Here is a 20,449-nt window from a genome sequence, read left to right on the forward strand (position 1 = left end):
AACCACTGCACCACCACTCCCCACACACACAGTGCGCTAACCATTGCACCACCACTCCCCACTCACACACACACAGTGCGCTAACCACTGCACCACCACTCCCCACTCACACACACACAGTGCGCTAACCACTGCACCACCACTCCCCACACACACAGTGCGCTAACCACTGCACCACCACTCCCCTCTCACACACACACAGTGCGCTAACCACTGCACCACCACTCCCCACTCACACAGTGCGCTAACCACTGCACCACCACTCCCCACTCACATACACAGTACGCTAACCACTGCACCACCACTCCCCACTCACACACAGTGCGCTAACCACTGCACCACCACTCCCACCTGTGAGATGTTGACCACCTCGCCTGGTCTACAGGAGGTCGTGGGTTCGATCCCTGACCCTGTGAGATGTTGACTACCTCGCCTGGTCTACAGGAGGTCGTGGGTTCGATCCCAGACCCTGTGAGATGTTGACTACCTCGCCTGGTCTACAGGAGGTCGTGGGTTCGATCCCAGACCCTGTGAGATGTTGACTACCTCGCCTGGTCTACAGGAGGTCGTGGGTTCGATCCCTGACCCTGTGAGATGTTGACTACCTCGCCTGGTCTACAGGAGGTCGTGGGTTCGATCCCAGACCCTGGGAGATGTTGACTACCTCGCCTGGTCTACAGGAGGTTGTGGGTTCGATCCCAGACCCTGTGAGATGTTGACTACCTCGCCTGGTCTACAGGAGGTCGTGGGTTCGATCCCGGACCCTGTGAGATGTTGACTACCTCGCCTGGTCTACAGGAGGTCGTGGGTTCGATCCCGGACCCTGTGAGATGTTGACTACCTCGCCTGGTCTACAGGAGGTCGTGGGTTCGATCCCGGACCCTGTGAGATGTTGACTACCTCGCCTGGTCTACAGGAGGTCGTGGGTTCGATCCCAGACCCTGTGAGATGTTGACTACCTCGCCTGGTCTACAGGAGGTCGTGGGTTCGATCCCAGACCCTGAGAGATGTTGACTACCTCGCCTGGTCTACAGGAGGTCGTGGGTTCGATCCCTGACCCTGTGAGATGTTGACTACCTCGCCTGGTCTACAGGAGGTCGTGGGTTCGATCCCTGACCCTGTGAGATGTTGACTACCTCGCCTGGTCTACAGGAGGTCGTGGGTTCGATCCCTGACCCTGTGAGATGTTGACTACCTCGCCTGGTCTACAGGAGGTCGTGGGTTCGATCCCTGACCCTGAGAGATGTTGACTACCTCGCCTGGCCTACAGGAGGTCGTGGGTTCGATCCCAGACCCTGAGAGATGTTGACTACCTCGCCTGGTCTACAGGAGGTCGTGGGTTCGATCCCAGACCCTGAGAGATGTTGACTACCTCGCCTGGTCTACAGGAGGTCGTGGGTTCGATCCCAGACCCTGAGAGATGTTGACTACCTCGCCTGGTCTACAGGAGGTCGTGGGTTCGATCTCTGACCCTGTGAGATGTTGACTACCTCGCCTGGTCTACAGGAGGTCGTGGGTTCGATCCCTGACCCTGAGAGATGTTGACTACCTCGCCTGGCCTACAGGAGGTCGTGGGTTCGATCCCAGACCCTGAGAGATGTTGACTACCTCGCCTGGTCTACAGGAGGTCGTGGGTTCGATCCCAGACCCTGAGAGATGTTGACTACCTCGCCTGGTCTACAGGAGGTCGTGGGTTCGATCCCAGACCCTGAGAGATGTTGACTACCTCGCCTGGTCTACAGGAGGTCGTGGGTTCGATCTCTGACCCTGTGAGATGTTGACTACCTCGCCTGGCCTACAGGAGGTTCGTGGGTTCGCGATGCCGGCCAACATCACGACGCTGCGCAAGACGCTGGAGAGGATAAAGCCGAAGAGGGCGAGGAAGACAAAGACGGCCGGGAAAGTGGCAGCCAGGGACGGAGGTGTCAGGCGCCCTCGAAGGAGACGCAACAGCGAGGATGAGTGAGTCAGTCAGTTAGTGAGTTAGTTAGTGAGTCAGTTAGTCAGTCAGTTAGTTAGCTAGTGAGTTAGTTAGTTAGTCAGTCAGTTAGTTAGTTAGTCAGATAGTTAGTCAGTTAGTTAGTGAGTCAGTCAGTTAGTCAGTTAGTTAGTTAGTTAGTCAGTCAGTCAGTTAGTTAGTTAGTGAGTCAGTTAGTTAGTTAGTCAGTCAGTTAGTTAGTTAGTGAGTCAGTTAGTCAGTTAGTTAGTTAGTCAGATAGTTAGTCAGTTAGTTAGTTAGTTAGATAGTTAGTCAGTTAGTTAGGCAGTCACTCAGTCGCTCACTCACTCAGTCACTCAATCAGACAGTCACTCAGCCAGTCACTTACTCATCCACTCACTCAGCCAGTCACTCACTCAACCACTCACTCACTCAGACACTCACTCACTCAGCCACTCACTCATACACTCACTCACTCAGCCACTCACTCACTCATCCACTCACTCAGCCACTCACTCACTCAGCCACTCACTCAGTCAGCCACTCACTCACTCACTCAGCCACTCACTCAGCCACTCACTCACTCAGCCGCTCACTCACTCAGCCACTCAATCACTCACTCAGCCACTCACTCACTCACTCAGCCACTCACTCACTCAGTCACTCACTCACTCAGTCACTCACTCACTCAGTCACTCACTCACTGGGGGCAGCCGGGGACGGAGGCGTCAGGCGTCCTCGAAGGAGACGCAACAGCGAGGATGAGTGAGTCAGTCAGTTAGTCAGTTAGTCAGTTAGTCAGTTAGTCAGTTAGTTAGTTAGTTAGTCAGTAAGTTAGTTAGTCAGTTAGTCAGTTAGTCAGTTAGTCAGTAAGTTAGTTAGTCAGTTAGTCAGTTAGTCAGTTAGTTAGTTAGTTAGTCAGTAAGTTAGTTAGTCAGTTAGTTAGTTAGTCAGTTAGTTAGTCAGTCAGTCGCTCAGTCACTCATTCAGGTAGTCGCTCAGTCAGTCACTCAGTCACTCAGTCATTCAGTCAGTCACTCAGTCACTCAGTCAGTCATTCAGTCAGTCACTCGCTCAGTCAGTCAGTCACTCATTCAGTTAGTCAGTCAGTCACTCAGTCACTCACTCAGTCATTCACTCAGTCACACAGTCAGTTAGTCAGTCGCTCAGTCAGTAAGTCGCTCAGTCAGTCAGTCACTCAGTCAGTTAGTCAGTCAGTTAGTGAGTCAGTCACTCGCTCAGCCAGTCAGTTAGTCAGTCAGTCGCTCAGTCAGTCGCTCAGTCAGTCACTCAGTCAGTCACTCAGTCACTGACTGAGTGAGTGACTGACTGACTAACTGACTCACTAACTGACTGACTCACTAACTAACTAACTGACTAACTAACTAACTAATTGACTGACTAACTAACTGACTGACTAACTAACTAACTGACTAACTGACTGACTGACTCACTAACTGACTGACTGACTAACTGACTAACTATCTAACTAACTGACTGACTGACTAACTAACTGACTGACTAACTAACTAACTAACTAACTAACTAACTAACTGACTAACTATCTAACTAACTGACTAACTGACTAACTGACTAACTAACTGACTAACTGACTAACTATCTAACTAACTGACTAACTGACTAACTAACTAACTAACTGACTGACTGACTAACTAACTGACTGACTAACTAACTAACTAACTAACTAACTAACTAACTAACTGACTAACTAACTAACTAACTGACTAACTGACTAACTGACTAACTATCTATCTAACTGACTGACTGACTAACTAACTGACTGACTAACTGACTAACTGACTAACTATCTAACTAACTGACTGACTGACTAACTATCTATCTAACTGACTGACTGACTGACTAACTGACTAACTGACTAACTATCTAACTAACTGACTGACTGACTAACTATCTATCTAACTAACTGACTGACTAACTAACTGACTGACTAACTAACTAACTGACTAACTGACTAACTGACTAACTGACTAACTAACTGACTGACTAACTAACTGACTGACTAACTAACTGACTGACTAACTAACTGACTGACTAACTGACTGACTAACTAACTGACTGACTAACTAACTAACTGACTAACTGACTAACTAACTGACTGACTAGCTGACTAACTGACTGACTAACTGACTGACTCACTAACTGACTGACTGCCTGTCTAGGTACTGGGACCGATTCCGCATCCGCCTGGATATCGACGACGACGATTCCCCATCGCGGTTCCTGCGCGTCGTGAGAGGCCTCCTACTCACGCTGCTGTTCCTCGCTGTGCTCACCACCGCATGCACCACTCAGGTGAGTCAGTTAGTCAGTCAGTTAGTCAGTCAGTCAGTCAGTCACTCAGCCAGTCACTCACTCACTCACTCACTCAGTCAGTCAGTCACTCATTCACTCACTCAGTCAGTCAGTCACTCAGCCACTCACTCACTCAGCCACTCAGTCACTCAGTCAGTCAGTCACTCATTCACTCACTCATTCACTCAGCTAGCCACTCACTCACTCAGTCAGTCATTCACTCACTTAGTCAGTCACTCACTCAGCCAGTCGTCCACTCACTCACTCATAAACTCACTCATATACTCACTCACTCAGTCACTCAGTCACTCACTCAGTCACTCACTAATTCACTCAGCTAGCCATTCACTCACTCAGTCAGTCACTCACTCACTCAGCCACTCACTCACTCAGCCAGTCAGTCACTCAGTCACTCAGCCACTCACTCACTCACACACTCACTCACTCACACACTCACTCACTCAGCCACTCACTCACTCAGCCACTCAGTCACTCACTCAGTCATTCAGTCACTCACTCAGCCAGTCACTCATACACTCACTCACTCAGTCACTCAGTCACTCACTCAGCCAGTCACTCACTCACTCAGTCACTCACTCAGTCAGTCACTCACTCAGCGCGTCGTGAGAGGCCTCCTACTCACGCTGCTGTTCCTCGCTGTGCTCACCACCGCATGCACCACGCAGGTGAGTCAGTCAGTTAGTCAGTTTGTCAGTCACTCAGTCAGTCAGTCACTCAGTCAGTCACTCAGTCAGTCACTCATTCAGCGTGTCGTGAGAGGCCTCCTACTCACGCTGCTGTTCCTCGCTGTGCTCACCACCGCATGCACCACTCAGGTGAGTCAGTCACTCAGTCAGTCACTCAGTCAGTCACTCAGTCACTCAGTCAGTCAGTCACTCACTCACTCATTCACTTAGCTAGCCATTCAGTCAGTCACTCACTCAGCCACTCACTCAGTCACTCACTCACTCAGCCACTCACTCAGCCAGTCACTCACTCACTCACTCAGTCACTCAGTCAGTCACTCACTCAGTCACTCACTCAGCCACTCACTCACTCAGTCAGTCACTCACTCAGCCAATCACTCACTCAACCACTCACTCACACACTCAGTCACTCACTCACTCACTCACTCAGTCACTCAGCCAGTCACTCACTCAGTCACTCACTCAGCCACTCACTCACTCAGTCAGTCACTCACTCAGCCAATCACTCACTCAACCACTCACTCACACACTCAGTCACTCACTCACTCACTCAGTCACTCAGCCAGTCACTCACTCAGTCACTCACTCAGCCACTCACTCACTCAGCCAGTCACTCACTCACTCACTCAGTCACTCAGTCAGTCACTCACTCAGTCACTCACTCAGCCACTCACTCACTCAGTCAGTCACTCACTCAGCCAATCACTCACTCAACCACTCACTCACACACTCAGTCACTCACTCACTCACTCACTCAGTCACTCAGCCAGTCACTCACTCAGTCACTCACTCAGCCACTCACTCACTCAGTCAGTCACTCACTCAGCCAATCACTCACTCAACCACTCACTCACACACTCAGTCACTCACTCACTCACTCAGTCACTCAGCCAGTCACTCACTCAGTCACTCACTCAGCCACTCACTCACTCAGCCAGTCACTCACTCACTCAGCCACTCACTCAGTCACTCACTCACTCACTCAGTCACTCACTCACTCAGTCACTCAGCCAGTCACTCACTCAGTCACTCACTCAGCCACTCACTCACTCAGTCAGTCACTCACTCAGTCAGTCACTCACTCAGTCACTCACTCACTCAGCCACTCACTCAGTCAGTCACTCACTCACTCAGTCAGTCATTCACTCACTCACTCAGTCACTCATTCACTCACTCACTCAGTCAGTCAGTCACTCACTCACTCACTCAGTCAGTCACTCACTCACTCAGTCAGTCACTCACTCAGCCACTCACACACTCACTCACTCACTCACTCAGTCAGTCACTCACTCACTCACTCATTCAGTCACTCACTCAGCCACTCAGTCACTCACTCACTCACTCACTCAGTCACTCACTCAGCCACTCAGTCACTCACTCACTCACTCAGTCAGTCACTCACTCACTCAGTCAGTCACTCACTCAGCCACTCACACACTCACTCACTCACTCACTCAGTCAGTCACTCACTCACTCACTCATTCAGTCACTCACTCAGCCACTCAGTCACTCACTCACTCACTCAGTCAGTCACTCACTCAGCCACTCAGTCACTCACTCACTCAGTCAGTCACTCACTCAGTCACTCACTCACTCAGCCACTCACTCAGTCAGTCAGTCACTCACTCACTCACTCAGCCACTCAGTCAGTCACTCACTCAGCCACTCAGTCAGTCACTCACTCAGCCACTCAGTCACTCAGTCAGTCACTCACTCACTCATTCACTCAGTCAGTCAGTCAGTCAGTCACTCACTCAGTCAGTCAGTCAGTCAGTCAGTCAGTCACTCACTCAATCACTCACTCAGCTACTCACTCACACACTCAGTCACTCACTCACTCACTCAGTCACTCAGCCAGTCACTCACTCACTCAGTCACTCACTCACTCAGTCACTCACTCAGTCACTCACTCAGCCAGTCGTGAGAGGCCTCCTACTCACGCTGCTGTTCCTGGCTGTGCTCACCACCGCATGCACCACTCAGGTGAGTCAGTTAGTCAGTTAGTCAGTCACTCAGTCAGTCACTCAGTCAGTCACTCAGCTAACCACTCACTCACTCATACACTTATACACTCACTCATTCATACACCCACTCTGCCACTCACTCACTCAGCCACTCACTCACTCACTCAGCTAGCCACTCACTCACTCAGTCACTCATCCACTCACTCAGCCACTCAGCCACTCACTCAGTCACTCACTCACTCACTCACTCAGTCAGTCACTCACTCACTCAGTCAGTCACTCACTCAGCCACTCACACACTCACTCACTCAGTCAGTCACTCACTCACTCATTCAGTCACTCACTCAGCCACTCAGTCACTCACTCACTCACTCAGTCAGTCACTCACTCAGCCACTCAGTCACTCACTCACTCAGTCAGTCACTCACTCAGTCACTCACTCACTCAGCCACTCACTCAGTCAGTCAGTCACTCACTCACTCAGTCAGTCACTCACTCAGTCACTCACTCACTCAGTCACTCACTCAGTCAGTCACTCACTCACTCAGTCACTCAGTCACTCACTCAGTCACTCAGTCACTCACTCACTCATACACTCACTCATACACTCACTCATACACTCACTCACTCAGTCACTCAGTCACTCACTCACTCATACACTCACTCATACACTCACTCACACACTCACTCACTCAGTCAGTCACTCACTCACTCATTCAGTCACTCACTCAGCCACTCAGTCACTCACTCACTCACTCAGTCAGTCACTCACTCAGCCACTCAGTCACTCACTCACTCAGTCAGTCACTCACTCAGTCACTCACTCACTCAGCCACTCACTCAGTCAGTCAGTCACTCACTCACTCAATCAGTCACTCACTCAGTCACTCACTCACTCAGCCACTCACTCAGTCAGTCAGTCACTCACTCACTCAGTCACTCAGTCACTCACTCAGTCAGTCACTCACTCACTCAGTCACTCAGTCACTCACTCAGTCACTCAGTCACTCACTCACTCATACACTCACTCATACACTCACTCATACACTCACTCACTCAGTCACTCAGTCACTCACTCACTCATACACTCACTCATACACTCACTTATACACTCACTCACTCAGTCACTCACTCAGTCACTCAGTCACTCACTCAGTCACTCACTCACTCAGTCACTCAGTCACTCACTCAGTCAGTCACTCACTCACTCAGTCACTCAGTCACTCACTCAGTCACTCAGTCACTCACTCACTCATACACTCACTCATACACTCACTCATACACTCACTCACTCAGTCACTCAGTCACTCACTCACTCATACACTCACTCATACACTCACTCACACACTCACTCACTCAGTCAGTCACTCACTCACTCATTCAGTCACTCACTCAGCCACTCAGTCACTCACTCACTCACTCAGTCAGTCACTCACTCAGCCACTCAGTCACTCACTCACTCAGTCAGTCACTCACTCAGTCACTCACTCACTCAGCCACTCACTCAGTCAGTCAGTCACTCACTCACTCAGTCACTCACTCAGTCACTCACTCACTCAGCCACTCACTCACTCAGTCACTCAGTCACTCACTCAGTCAGTCACTCACTCACTCAGTCACTCAGTCACTCACTCAGTCACTCACTCACTCATACACTCACTCATACACTCACTCACTCAGTCACTCAGTCACTCACTCAGTCACTCACTCAGTCACTCAGTCACTCACTCACTCAGTCACTCAGTCACTCACTCAGTCACTCAGTCACTCAGTCACTCACTCAGTCACTCAGTCACTCACTCAGTCACTCAGTCACTCATACACTCACTCATACATTCACTCATACACTCACTCACTCAGTCACTCACTCACTCATACACTCACTCATACACTCACTCATACACTCACTCACTCAGTCACTCAGTCACTCAGTCACTCACTCAGTCACTCAGTCACTCACTCACTCAGTCACTCAGTCACTCACTCAGTCCGTCACTCACTCACTCAGTCACTCAGTCACTCACTCAGTCACTCAGTCACTCACTCACTCATACACTCACTCATACACTCACTCATACACTCACTCACTCAGTCACTCAGTCACTCACTCACTCATACACTCACTCATACACTCACTCATACACTCACTCACTCAGTCACTCAGTCACTCACTCAGTCACTCACTCAGTCACTCAGTCACTCACTCACTCAGTCACTCAGTCACTCACTCAGTCAGTCACTCACTCACTCAGTCACTCAGTCACTCACTCAGTCACTCAGTCACTCACTCACTCATACACTCACTCATACACTCACTCATACACTCACTCACTCAGTCACTCAGTCACTCACTCACTCATACACTCACTCATACACTCACTCACTCAGTCACTCAGTCACTCACTCACTCAGTCACTCAGTCACTCACTCAGTCAGTCACTCACTCACTCAGTCACTCAGTCACTCACTCAGTCACTCAGTCACTCACTCACTCATACACTCACTCATACACTCACTCATACACTCACTCACTCAGTCAGTCACTCACTCAGTCAGTCAGTCACTCACTCACTCAGTCACTCATACACTCACTCACTCAGTCACTCAGTCACTCACTCACTCAGTCACTCACTCAGTCAGTCACTCAGTCACTCACTCAGTCAGTCACTCACTCACTCAGTCACTCACTCACTCAGTCACTCACTCATACACTCACTCATACACTCACTCACTCAGTCACTCAGTCACTCACTCACTCAGTCACTCACTCACTCAGTCACTCAGTCACTCACTCAGTCAGTCACTCACTCACTCAGTCACTCACTCACTCAGTCACTCAGTCACTCACTCACTCATACACTCACTCATACACTCACTCAGACACTCACTCACTCACTCAGTCACTCAGTCACTCACTCAGTCAGTCAGTCAATTACTCACTCACTCATACACTCACCGTGGGTGTGTGCGAGGCAGCTCTCCCTGACCTACATGCTGGAGCTGACACGCATCTCCAGCAGATGTTGTCCAGATGTTCTCCAGATGATCCAGATGATTGACAGATGTTGTCCAGATGATTGACAGATGGTGTCCAGATGATTGACAGATGATGTCCAGTTGATTGACAGATGGTGTCCAGGTGATTGACAGATGGTGTCCAGATGATTGACAGATGATCCAGATGATTGACAGATGGTGTCCAGATGATGACCCCCCCCTCCCTCACCGTGGATGTGTGTGAGGCAGCTCTCCCTGACCTACATGCTGGAGCTGACACGCATCTCCAGCAGATGGTCTCCAGCTGATTGACAGATGATGTCCAGATGGTCTCCAGATGTTCTCCAGATGATCCAGATGATTGACAGATGATTGACAGATGGTGTCCAGATGACTGACAGATGATTGACAGATGGTCTCCAGATGTTCTCCAGATGATCCAGATGATTGACAGATGGTCTCCAGATGGTCTCCAGATGATCTCCAGATGATTGACAGATGATGTCCAGGTGATTGACAGATGATGTCCAGGTGATTGACAGATGATCCAGATGATTGACAGATGGTGTCCAGATGTTCTCCAGATGATCCAGATGATTGACAGATGATCCAGATGATTGACAGATGGTCTCCAGATGTTCTCCAGATGATCCAGATGATTGACAGATGGTCTCCAGATGGTCTCCAGATGATCTCCAGATGATTGACAGATGATGTCCAGGTGATTGACAGATGATGTCCAGGTGATTGACAGATGATCCAGATGATTGACAGATGGTGTCCAGATGTTCTCCAGATGATCCAGATGATTGACAGATGATCCAGATGATTGACAGATGGTGTCCAGATGTTCTCCAGATGATCCAGATGATTGACAGATGGTCTCCAGATGGTCTCCAGATGATCTCCAGATGATTGACAGATGATGTCCAGGTGATTGACAGATGATGTCCAGGTGATTGACAGATGATCCAGATGATTGACAGATGGTGTCCAGATGTTCTCCAGATGATCCAGATGATTGACAGATGATCCAGATGATTGACAGATGGTGTCCCGATGGTGTCCAGATAATTGCCAGATAATCTCCAGATGGTCTCCAGATGTTCTCTAGATGATCCAGATGATTGACAGATGATCCAGATGATTGACAGATGGTGTCCAGATGTTCTCCAGATGATCCAAATGATTGACAGATGTTCTCCAGATGGTGTCCAGACGATTGACAGATGGTGTCGAGATGTTCTGCAGATGATCCAGATGATCTCCAGATGATCCAGATGATCTCCAGATGATCCAGATGATTGACAGATGATCCAGATGATTGACAGATGATCCAGATGATTGACAGATGTTCTCCAGATGATGACCCCCCCCTCCCTCACCGTGGATGTGTGCGAGGCAGCTCTCCCTGACCTACATGATGGAGCTGACACGCATCTCCGGCAGCGCCGAGGAGGTGATGTTCTTCAAGTGGATGCTGGCGCTGGTCCTCATGACACCCAACGTCCTCACCGGAGCTCGCTGCGCCTGGAGACTGAGCTTCAAGGCAGCTGACGCCTCCAACCGTAGAGCCATCGCCCTGGTGAGATGGTGGTGGTGGGGGTGGTGGTGGTGGTGGTGATGGTGGGGGTGGTGGTGGTGGAGGAGGAGGTTGTGGTGGTGATGGTGGTGATGGAGGTGATGGTGCTGGTGGTTGTGCAAGTGGAGGTGGTGGGGGTGGTGGGGGTGGTGGTGGTGGTGGTGGTGGTGATGGTGGGGGTGGTGGTGGTGGAGGAGGAGGTTGTGGTGGTGATGGTGGTGGTGATGGTGGTGGTGGTGGTGATGGTGGTCACCGGAGCTCGCTGTGCATGGAGACTCAGCTTCAAGGCAGCTGACGCCTCCAACCATAGAGCCATCGCCCTGGTGAGGTGGGGGTGGTGGTGGTGGTGATGGTGGTGATGGTGGTGATGGTGGTGATGGTGGTGGTGATGGTGGTGGTGGTGATGGTGGTGATGGTGGTGATGGTGGTCATGGTGGTGGTGATGGTGGTGATGGAGGTGATGGTGCTGGTGGTGATGGTCATGGTGATGGTGGTGGTGTTGGTAGGGGTGGTGGTGGTGGTGGGGGTGGGGGTGGTGGTGGAGGTGGAGGTGATGGTGGTGGTGATGGGGGTGGGGGTGGTGGTGGTGGTCATGGTGGTGGTGATGGTGGTGATGGAGGTGATGGTGCTGGTGGTTGTGCAAGCGGAGGTGGTGGGGGTGGTGGAGGTGATGGTGGGGGGTGGTGGTGGTGGTGGTGAAGGAGGAGGTGGTGGTGATGGTGATGGTCATGGTGATGGTGATGGTGTTGGTGTTGGTGGGGGTGGTGGTGGTGGTGGGGGTGGTGGTGGTGGTGGAGGTGATGGTGGTGGTGGAGGTGATGGTGGTGTTGGTGTTGGTGGGGGTGGTGGTGGTGGTGGGGGTGGGGGTGGTGGTGGTGGTGGAGGTGGTGGGGGTGGTGGTGGTAGTGGTGGGGGTGGTGGGGGTGGTGGTGTTGGTGTTGGTGGGGGTGGTGGTGGTGGTGGGGGTGGTGGTGGTGGTGGAGGTGATGGTGGTGGTGGAGGTGATGGTGGTGTTGGTGTTGGTGGGGGTGGTGGTGGTGGTGGGGGTGGGGGTGGTGGTGGTGGTGGAGGTGGTGGGGGTGGTGGTGGTAGTGGTGGGGGTGGTGGGGGTGGTGGTGGTGATGGGGGTGGGGGTGGTGGTGGTGGTGAAGGAGGAGGAGGTCGTGGTGATGGTGGGGGTGATGGTGGTGGTGGTGGTGGGGGTGGGGGTGGTGGTGGTGGTGGTAGTGGTGGGGGTGGTGGGGGTGGTGGTGGTGATGGGGGTGGGGGTGGTGGTGGTGGTGAAGGAGGAGGAGGTCGTGGTGATGGTGGGGGTGATGGTGGTGGTGGTGGTGGGGGTGGTGGTGATGGTGGTGGGGGTGGTGGTGATGGTGGTGGGGGTGGTGGTGATGGTGGTGGGGGTGGTGGTGGTGGTGGTGGTGGGGGGTGGTGGGGGTGGTGGTGGTGGTGGTGGTGGTGGTGGTGGTGAAGGTGGTGGGGGGGGGGTGGTGGGGGGGTGGTGGTGGTGGTGGGGGTGGTGGTGGGGGTGGTGGTGGGGGGTGGTGGTGGTAGTGGTGGGGGGTGGTGGTGGTGGTGGTGGGGGGGGGGGGGTGGTGGGGGGGTGGTGGTGGTGGTGGGGGTGGTGGTGGTGGTGATAGTGGTGGGGGTGGTGGGGGTGGTGGTGGTGATGGTGGTGGTGGTGGTGGTGGGGGGTGGTGGTGGTGGTAGTGGTTGGGGTGGTGGGGGAGGAGGAGGTTGTGGTGGTGGTGGTGGTGGTGGTCACGGGAGCTCGATGAGCCATTGCCCTGGTGAGGGGGGGTGGTGGTGCTGGTGGTGGGGGAGGTGGTGGTGGTGGTGGTGGTGGGGGTGGTGGTGGGGGGTGGTGGTGGTGGTGGTGGTGGGGGGTGGTGGTGGGGGTGGTGGTGGGGGTGGTGGTGGTGGTGGTGGTGGTGGGGGTGGTGGTGGTGGTGGTGGTGGGGGTGGTGGTGGGGGTGGTGGTGGGGGTGGTGGTGGGGGTGATGGTGGTGGTGGTGGTGGGGGTGGGGGTGGTGGTGGTGGTGGTGGTGATGGTGGTGGTCATGGTGGTGGTGGTGGTCATGGTGGTGGTCATGGTGGTGGTGATTGTGGTGGTGGTGGAAGTGATTGTGGTGATGGTGGAGAAGGAGGTTGTTGTGGTGGTGTTGGTGGTGTTGACGGTGATGGTGATGGTGCTGGAGGCTGTGGTGGTGTTGGTGGTGGTGGTGACGGTGGTAGAGGAGGTGATATCGGTGGTGAATAAGTTGACAACAACAACGACATCTTCCTCCGCCCACCGCCCTCCAAACCCCCCCGCCCCGCCCACACACACAGAACTGCATCCCAGAAGCCGCCTTCGGCCTAGGCCAGGCCATCATCACCGTGGTCGTGCTCCCGTCGCGACCTTACGACCTCCTAACCACCCTTGTCCTCCTGACGGGAGTCTCGCTCGCTCCCTGCCTCATGAAGTTCGCCTCCGCCGTGGCCGCCCGCCACGCCCCCCGCCACGCCCCCCCGCCACCGGCCGCTGACGTCGCCCTCCGGCAAGACGCCCGCCCACGACGGAAACAGGACGCTTGCCGTGGCCTGCGTCGCCTCCTCGGCCTGCGTCCTCGCCTTCGTCCTGTTCTTCGTTCGGATGTCGCGCGCCGGGACGGCTGTTGCCGCCGGATCGGGGGCGTCGGCCGCTGCCGGGACGGCTGTTACTGCCGACGGTTTCCTGGCTCTCGTGGTCGTGGCCCTGGTGGCGGTGTCGCTCACGTGGTGGGAGAACTTTGTGCCGGGGGGCGTCCTGGGGGCGACGCGCGGTGCTCTCGATCGGTCGAGGAATCTGGCCGAGTGCTACGGGGCGATGGCGAGGGTGCTGGCCACTGCCGTCGTTGTGGTGGTGGATCTGCTGATGAAGGTGAGGGGTGGTGGTGGTAGTGGGTGGGTGCAGTGAGTGGGTGTTGTGGTGGGGACAGTGAGTGGGTGGGGAGAGTGGGTGAGTGGCTGGATGGGTTTGGTGAGTGAGACTCGCATATCAGGAAGCTAAAGACACACTCACGGAAAATAACCCGTAATATACTATAATAAAATAATATAATAAAATATTTAAAATTAAACATGATAACATAATAAAATAATACAAATAAAACGTAACAACATAATAAAACCCGCCAACAGGTGAAGACCAACAACTGGACGTGGAGATCCATCGAGCTGATCGGCAACCACCGCTCCACCGTCGTGCTGATGCTGTCCCTCTACGGAGCCCAGCTCGGCTCCACCGTGCTCTGCCACTGGCTGGCCAACGCCGCCTGCAAGATCCGTCGTCAGAAGAGCTGCTTCGCCCTCCCCCTGCTCCTGTCGACCCCGGCTAGCGTTGCGGCCATCTTCCTTGTCTTCCTGTCGCTCAACGGCGCCGTGCCCCTGATGGACGCCGGTACGGCTGCGTACTACGGCTCCCGGTACAACTGCGGCGTCGTGACGACGGCTGTTCCGTCGTGGTCGGTGGGGTCGTTGAACGCGTCCAAGGGAGGGGCGGCGGTCGCAGGAGCCGCCCGGGGAGAAGGAGGGATCGGAGCGGTCGCTTCGTGGCTCTTCCTCGACCGGACCGTGGCCATGGTGAGTGGAGCGGAGGGAGAGGGAGGAGAGGCGAACGGGGGGGGGGCAGTTTCGTCGTGGTCGACCGGGATCGTGGTCGGTCAACGATTCCAAAGGAGGGGCAGATTAAAGGTGCCGGAAGAGGGAGTATAGGAGTGGGGGAGGGGGGGGGGGCGGAGAGAGGAGGGGAGGCCCCTGGGAACGTATTTTGGGGGTTCGTCCGGGTCACGGAGATAGAGACTAGGGTCTCTCTTCCTCGACCGGACCGTGGCCATGGTGAGTGGAGCGGAGGGGGAGGGAGGAGAGGCGAACGGGGGGGGGGGGGGGGGGGGGGGGGCAGTTTCGTCGTGGTCGACCGGGATCGTGGTCGATCAACGATTCCAAAGGAGGGGCAGATCAGAGGTGCCGGAAGAGGGAGGAGGGAGTAGAGGAGTGGGGGAGGGGGAGAGAGAGGAGGGGAGGCCAATGTGAACGTATTTTGGGGGTTCGTCCGGGTCACGCGGATAAAGACTAAGGTCGCCAACACCCCCAGCCGCGTGTGTGTGTATGAGTGTACGCGCGTGTGTGAGTGAGTGTACGCACGCGTGTGTGTGTGAGTGTAGGCGTGTGTGTGTGTGTGTGAGTGAGTGTACGCGCGCGTGTGTGTGTGTGCGTGTGTGTGTACGCGCGCGTGTGTGAGGTGTGTGTGGAGGAGAGGCTGCTACTCACTCACCACAACCACTGCCGTGCTCCCCTCCTCCACCTCCCTCCCCCACCACCCCTCCCTACCACCCCTCATTGTCCACCTCCCCAACCACCCCCCCCCACCCCCCCCCCCCCCACCCAAGTTGTGTGGCTACATCCACTCGTCAGCGGGTGTCTCTTCGCCCACCGACCTGGTCTTGACGCTGGTGTCGGGCCTCCTGTGGCTGGCGGCCCTGTCCCTCCTCCTCCCCCCCACCCCTCTCCCCTCCCTCCACCTCATTGTCCACCTCATTGTCCACCCCCCCCCCACCCCCCCCCCCAAGTTGTGCGGCTACATCCACTCCTCCGCGGGTGTCTCTTCGCCCACCGACCTGGGCCTGACGCTGGTGTCGGGCCTCCTGTGGCTGGCGGCCCTGTCCCTCGGGGCCTCCCACGTTTGGCGAGCCGACAGTCTGCGTATGGGCCGCTCGGCGCGGCTCTTCGTGCGCCGCAGCCTGGAGCCGGCCTTCACCGCCGCATCGCTACTCCTCAACCGACGGAGGCCGCCGGGGCTCACGGGGGTCAAGGGGGTCACGGGGGTCACGGGGGTCACGGAGGGCGGAGGGGAGGAAGGCGACGGAAGGGCAGAGGACGAGAGGTGGGTTTGGGGACTGGCTCGCTGGGCTGGGCTGACTCGTTCATTCGCTGACTCTTTCACTCACTGATTCACTCACTCGCTCATTCACTCACTCGCTCATTCACTCACTCGCTGACTCTTTCACTCGCTGAATCACTCACTGACTCACTCATTCACTCACTCGCTCATTCACTCGCTGACTCTTTCACTCACTCGCTGACTCTTTCACTCGCTGAATCACTCACTGACTCACTCATTCACTCACTCGCTCATTCACATCGCTGACTCTTTCACTCACTCGCTGACTCTTTCACTCGCTGAATCACTCACTGACTCACTCATTCACTCACTCGCTCATTCACTCATTCACTCACTCGCTGACTCTTTCACTCGCTGGGCTGACTCACTCATTCGCTGACTCGCTGACTCTTTCACTCGCTGAATCACTCACTGACTCACTCATTCACTCACTCGCTCATTCACTCATTCACTCATTCACTCACTCGCTGACTCTTTCACTCGCTGGGCTGACTCACTCATTCGCTGACTCGCTGACTCTTTCACTCGCTGAATCACTCACTGACTCACTCATTCACTCACTCATTCACTCACTCGCTGACTCTTTCACTCACTGGGCTGACTCACTCATTCGCTGACTCGCTGACTCTTTCACTCACTGAATCACTCACTGACTCACTCATTCACCCACTCATTCACTCACTCGCTGACTCTTTCACTCACTCGCTGACTCTTTCACTCACTGGGCTGACTCACTCATTCACTCACTCGCTGACTCTTTCACTCGATGAATCACTCACTGACTCACTCATTCACTCACTCGCTCATTCACTCATTCACTCATTCACTCACTCGCTGACTCTTTCACTCACTCGCTGACTCTTTCACTCGCTGAATCACTCACTGACTCACTCAATCACTCACTCGCTCATTCACTCACTCGCTCACTCTTTCACTTGCTGGGCTGGCTCGTTCATTCACTCACTCGCTGACTCTTTCACTCACTGAATCACTCACTGACTCACTCAATCACTCACTCGCTCATTCACTCACTCGCTGACTCTTTCACTCACTGAATCACTCACTGACTCACTCACTCACTCACTCGCTCATTCACTCACTCACTGAATCACTCACTCGCTCATTCACTCACTCACTGACTAACTCATTCACTCACTCGCTGACTCTTTCACTCACTGAATCACTCACTGACTCACTCACTCACTCACTCGCTCATTCACTCACTCACTGAATCACTCACTGACTCACTCATTCACTCACTCACTCACTCACTCACTCGCTCATTCACTCACTCACTGACTAACTCATTCACTCACTCGCTGACTCTTTCACTCACTGAATCACTCACTCAACGTCGGTATGAGTGAGTCTGCGTGTGTCTCTCTGTGTGTCTGTGTGTGTCCCTGTGTGTGTCTCTGTGTCTTTGTGTGTCTCTCTGTGTGTGTCTCTGTGTGTGTCTCTGTGTGTGTGTGTCTCTGTGTGTCTCTGTGTGTGTCTCTGTGTGTCTCTGTGTGTGTCTCTGTGTGTCTCTGTGTGTCTCTGTGTGTGTCTCTGTGTGTCTCTGTGTGTCTCTGTGTGTGTGTCTTTGTGTGTCTCTCTGTGTGTCTCTCTGTGTGTGCCCCTGTGTGTGTCTCTGTGTGTCTCTGTGTGTCTCTGTGTGTCACTGTGTGTCTCTGTGTGTCACTGTGTGTCTCTGTGTTTCTCTGTGTGTGTCTCTGTGTGTCTTTGTGTGTGTCTCTGTGTGTCTCTGTGTGTGTCTCTGTGTGTGTCTCTGTGTGTCACTGTGTGTCTCTGTGTGTATCTGTGTGTCTCTGTGTTTCTCTGTGTGTCTCTGTGTGTCTCTGTGTGTCACTGTGTGTCTCTGTGTGTCTCTGTGTGTGTGTCTCTGTGTGTCTCTGTGTGTCTCTGTGTGTCTCTGTGTGTCACTGTGTGTCTCTGTGTGTCACTGTGTGTCTCTGTGTTTCTCTGTGTGTGTCTCTGTGTGTCACTGTGTGTCTCTGTGTGTCACTGTGTGTCTCTGTGTTTCTCTGTGTGTGTCTCTGTGTGTCTCTGTGTGTGTCTCTGTGTGTCTCTGAGTGTCTCTGTGTCTCTGTGTGTCTCTGTGTCTCTGTGTGTCTCTGAGTGTCTCTGTGTGTCTCTGTGTGTCTCTGAGTGTCTCTGTGTCTCTGAGTGTCTCCCAGGTCCCAGACTGAGCGAGTCTTCATCTATCTGTGCGCCACGATGTGGCACGAGACGAAGGAGGAAATGACCAACATCATCACGTCCATCCTGCGGTTAGTTCACCACCATCACCACCACCACCACCATCACCATCTCCACCACACCACCATCACAATCACCACCACCACCACCATCACCACCATCACCACCACACCACCATCACAATCACCACCACCACCATCACCACCATCACCATCATCTCTCTCTCCATAATCTCATCATTATCTCACCATCACCACCACCACCACCTCCACCACCACCAACATCTCTCTCCATAATCTCATCATTATCTCACCCCCACCACCCCACCACCACCACCCCCACCATCACCATCACCACCATCACCACCATCACCACCACCATCACCACCACCACCATCACCACCATCACCACCACCACCACCACCATCTCTCTCTCTCCATAATCTTACCACCACCACCATCACCACCACCACCACCATCACCACCACCACCACCACCACCATCACCACCACCACCACCATCACCACCCCACCACCACCACCACTACCACCCCCCCCCCCACCACCACCACCATCACCACCACCATCACCACCACCATCACCACCCCCACCACCACCACCATCACCACCCCACCACCACCACCACTACCACCCCCCCCCCACCACCACCACCACCATCACCATCACCACCACCACCACCATCACCACCCCCACCACCACCACCACTACCACCCCCCCCCCCCACCACCACCACCATCACCATCACCACCACCACCACCACCCCACCACCACCACCACCCCACCACCACCACCACCATCACCACCCCCACCACCATCACCACCATCACCACCACCACCACTACCACCCCCCCCCCACCACCACCATCACCACCACCACCACCATCACCACCACCACCACCATCACCATCACCACCATCACCACCACCACCACCACCACCACCCTGCCCAGGCTGGACAAGAGTCAGCCTCGCCGCAACTTCGTGAGCCGGGATCTCCCCCATCGCCGTGAGCCGTACGACTTTGAAGCCCACGTCTTCTTCGACGACGCCTTCCTAACGCCGCCATCACCACCATCACCACCATCACCACCATCACCGGCATCACCACCATCACCACCATCACCACCATCACCACCATCACCGGCATCACCATCACCGTCGCCGGGAGAGACGAGGAGAGGCCGCGTGGTGAACGACTACGTGAAGTGTCTACTGGGCGTGGTGCAGGAGGTGTGCAGGTGAGTGTGGTGGTGTATAGTGTAGTGTATAGTGTAGTGTAGTAGTGTATAGTGTAGTGTGTAGTGTAGTGTATAGTGTAGTGTATAGTGTAGTGTAGTGTATAGTGTAGTGTAGTGTATAGTGTAGTGTAGTAGTGTAGTGTATAGTGTAGTGTATAGTGTAGTGTATAGTTAGTGTAGTGTAGTAGTGTATAGTGTAGTGTATAGTGTAGTAGTGTATAGTGTAGTGTATAGTGTAGTAGTGTAGTGTATAGTGTAGTGTATAGTGTAGTGTATTGTGTAGTAGTGTATAGTGTAGTGTATAGTGTAGTGTATAGTGTATAGTGTAGTGTAGTGTATAGTGTAGTGTATAGTGTAGTGTATAGTGTAGTGTATAGTGTAGTGTATAGTGTATAGTGTAGTGTATAGTGTAGTGTATAGTGTATAGTGTAGTGTATAGTGTATAGTGTAGTGTGTAGTGTATAGTGTAGTGTAGTGTATAGTGTAGTGTATAGTGTAGTGTATAGTGTAGTGTATAGTGTAGTGTATAGTGTATAGTGTAGTGTATAGT

The 20,449-nt window shown here is 53.7% G+C and overlaps 1 protein-coding gene across 1 annotated transcript in view; it reads left to right on the forward strand.

Moving 5' to 3' along the window:
* Nucleotides 1-1,819: 1,819 nt before the first annotated feature.
* Nucleotides 1,820-20,449, forward strand: part of LOC144955345 (chitin synthase chs-2-like) — a 50,346-nt gene continuing 31,716 nt past the window's right edge. The window contains exons 1-10 of the mRNA XM_078885594.1: nucleotides 1,820-1,962; nucleotides 4,141-4,273; nucleotides 11,347-11,526; nucleotides 13,852-13,913; nucleotides 13,987-14,422; nucleotides 14,683-15,123; nucleotides 16,110-16,423; nucleotides 18,622-18,714; nucleotides 19,612-19,693; nucleotides 19,889-19,899. Coding sequence (XP_078741720.1) covers nucleotides 1,820-1,962; nucleotides 4,141-4,273; nucleotides 11,347-11,526; nucleotides 13,852-13,913; nucleotides 13,987-14,422; nucleotides 14,683-15,123; nucleotides 16,110-16,423; nucleotides 18,622-18,714; nucleotides 19,612-19,693; nucleotides 19,889-19,899 — 1,895 coding nt within the window. The remainder of the gene's footprint in view (nucleotides 1,963-4,140; nucleotides 4,274-11,346; nucleotides 11,527-13,851; nucleotides 13,914-13,986; nucleotides 14,423-14,682; nucleotides 15,124-16,109; nucleotides 16,424-18,621; nucleotides 18,715-19,611; nucleotides 19,694-19,888; nucleotides 19,900-20,449) is intronic.

The sequence above is a fragment of the Lampetra fluviatilis genome, unplaced genomic scaffold (genome assembly GCF_964198595.1).
Source record: "Lampetra fluviatilis unplaced genomic scaffold, kcLamFluv1.1 SCAFFOLD_251, whole genome shotgun sequence".
NCBI lineage: Eukaryota > Metazoa > Chordata > Hyperoartia > Petromyzontiformes > Petromyzontidae > Lampetra > Lampetra fluviatilis.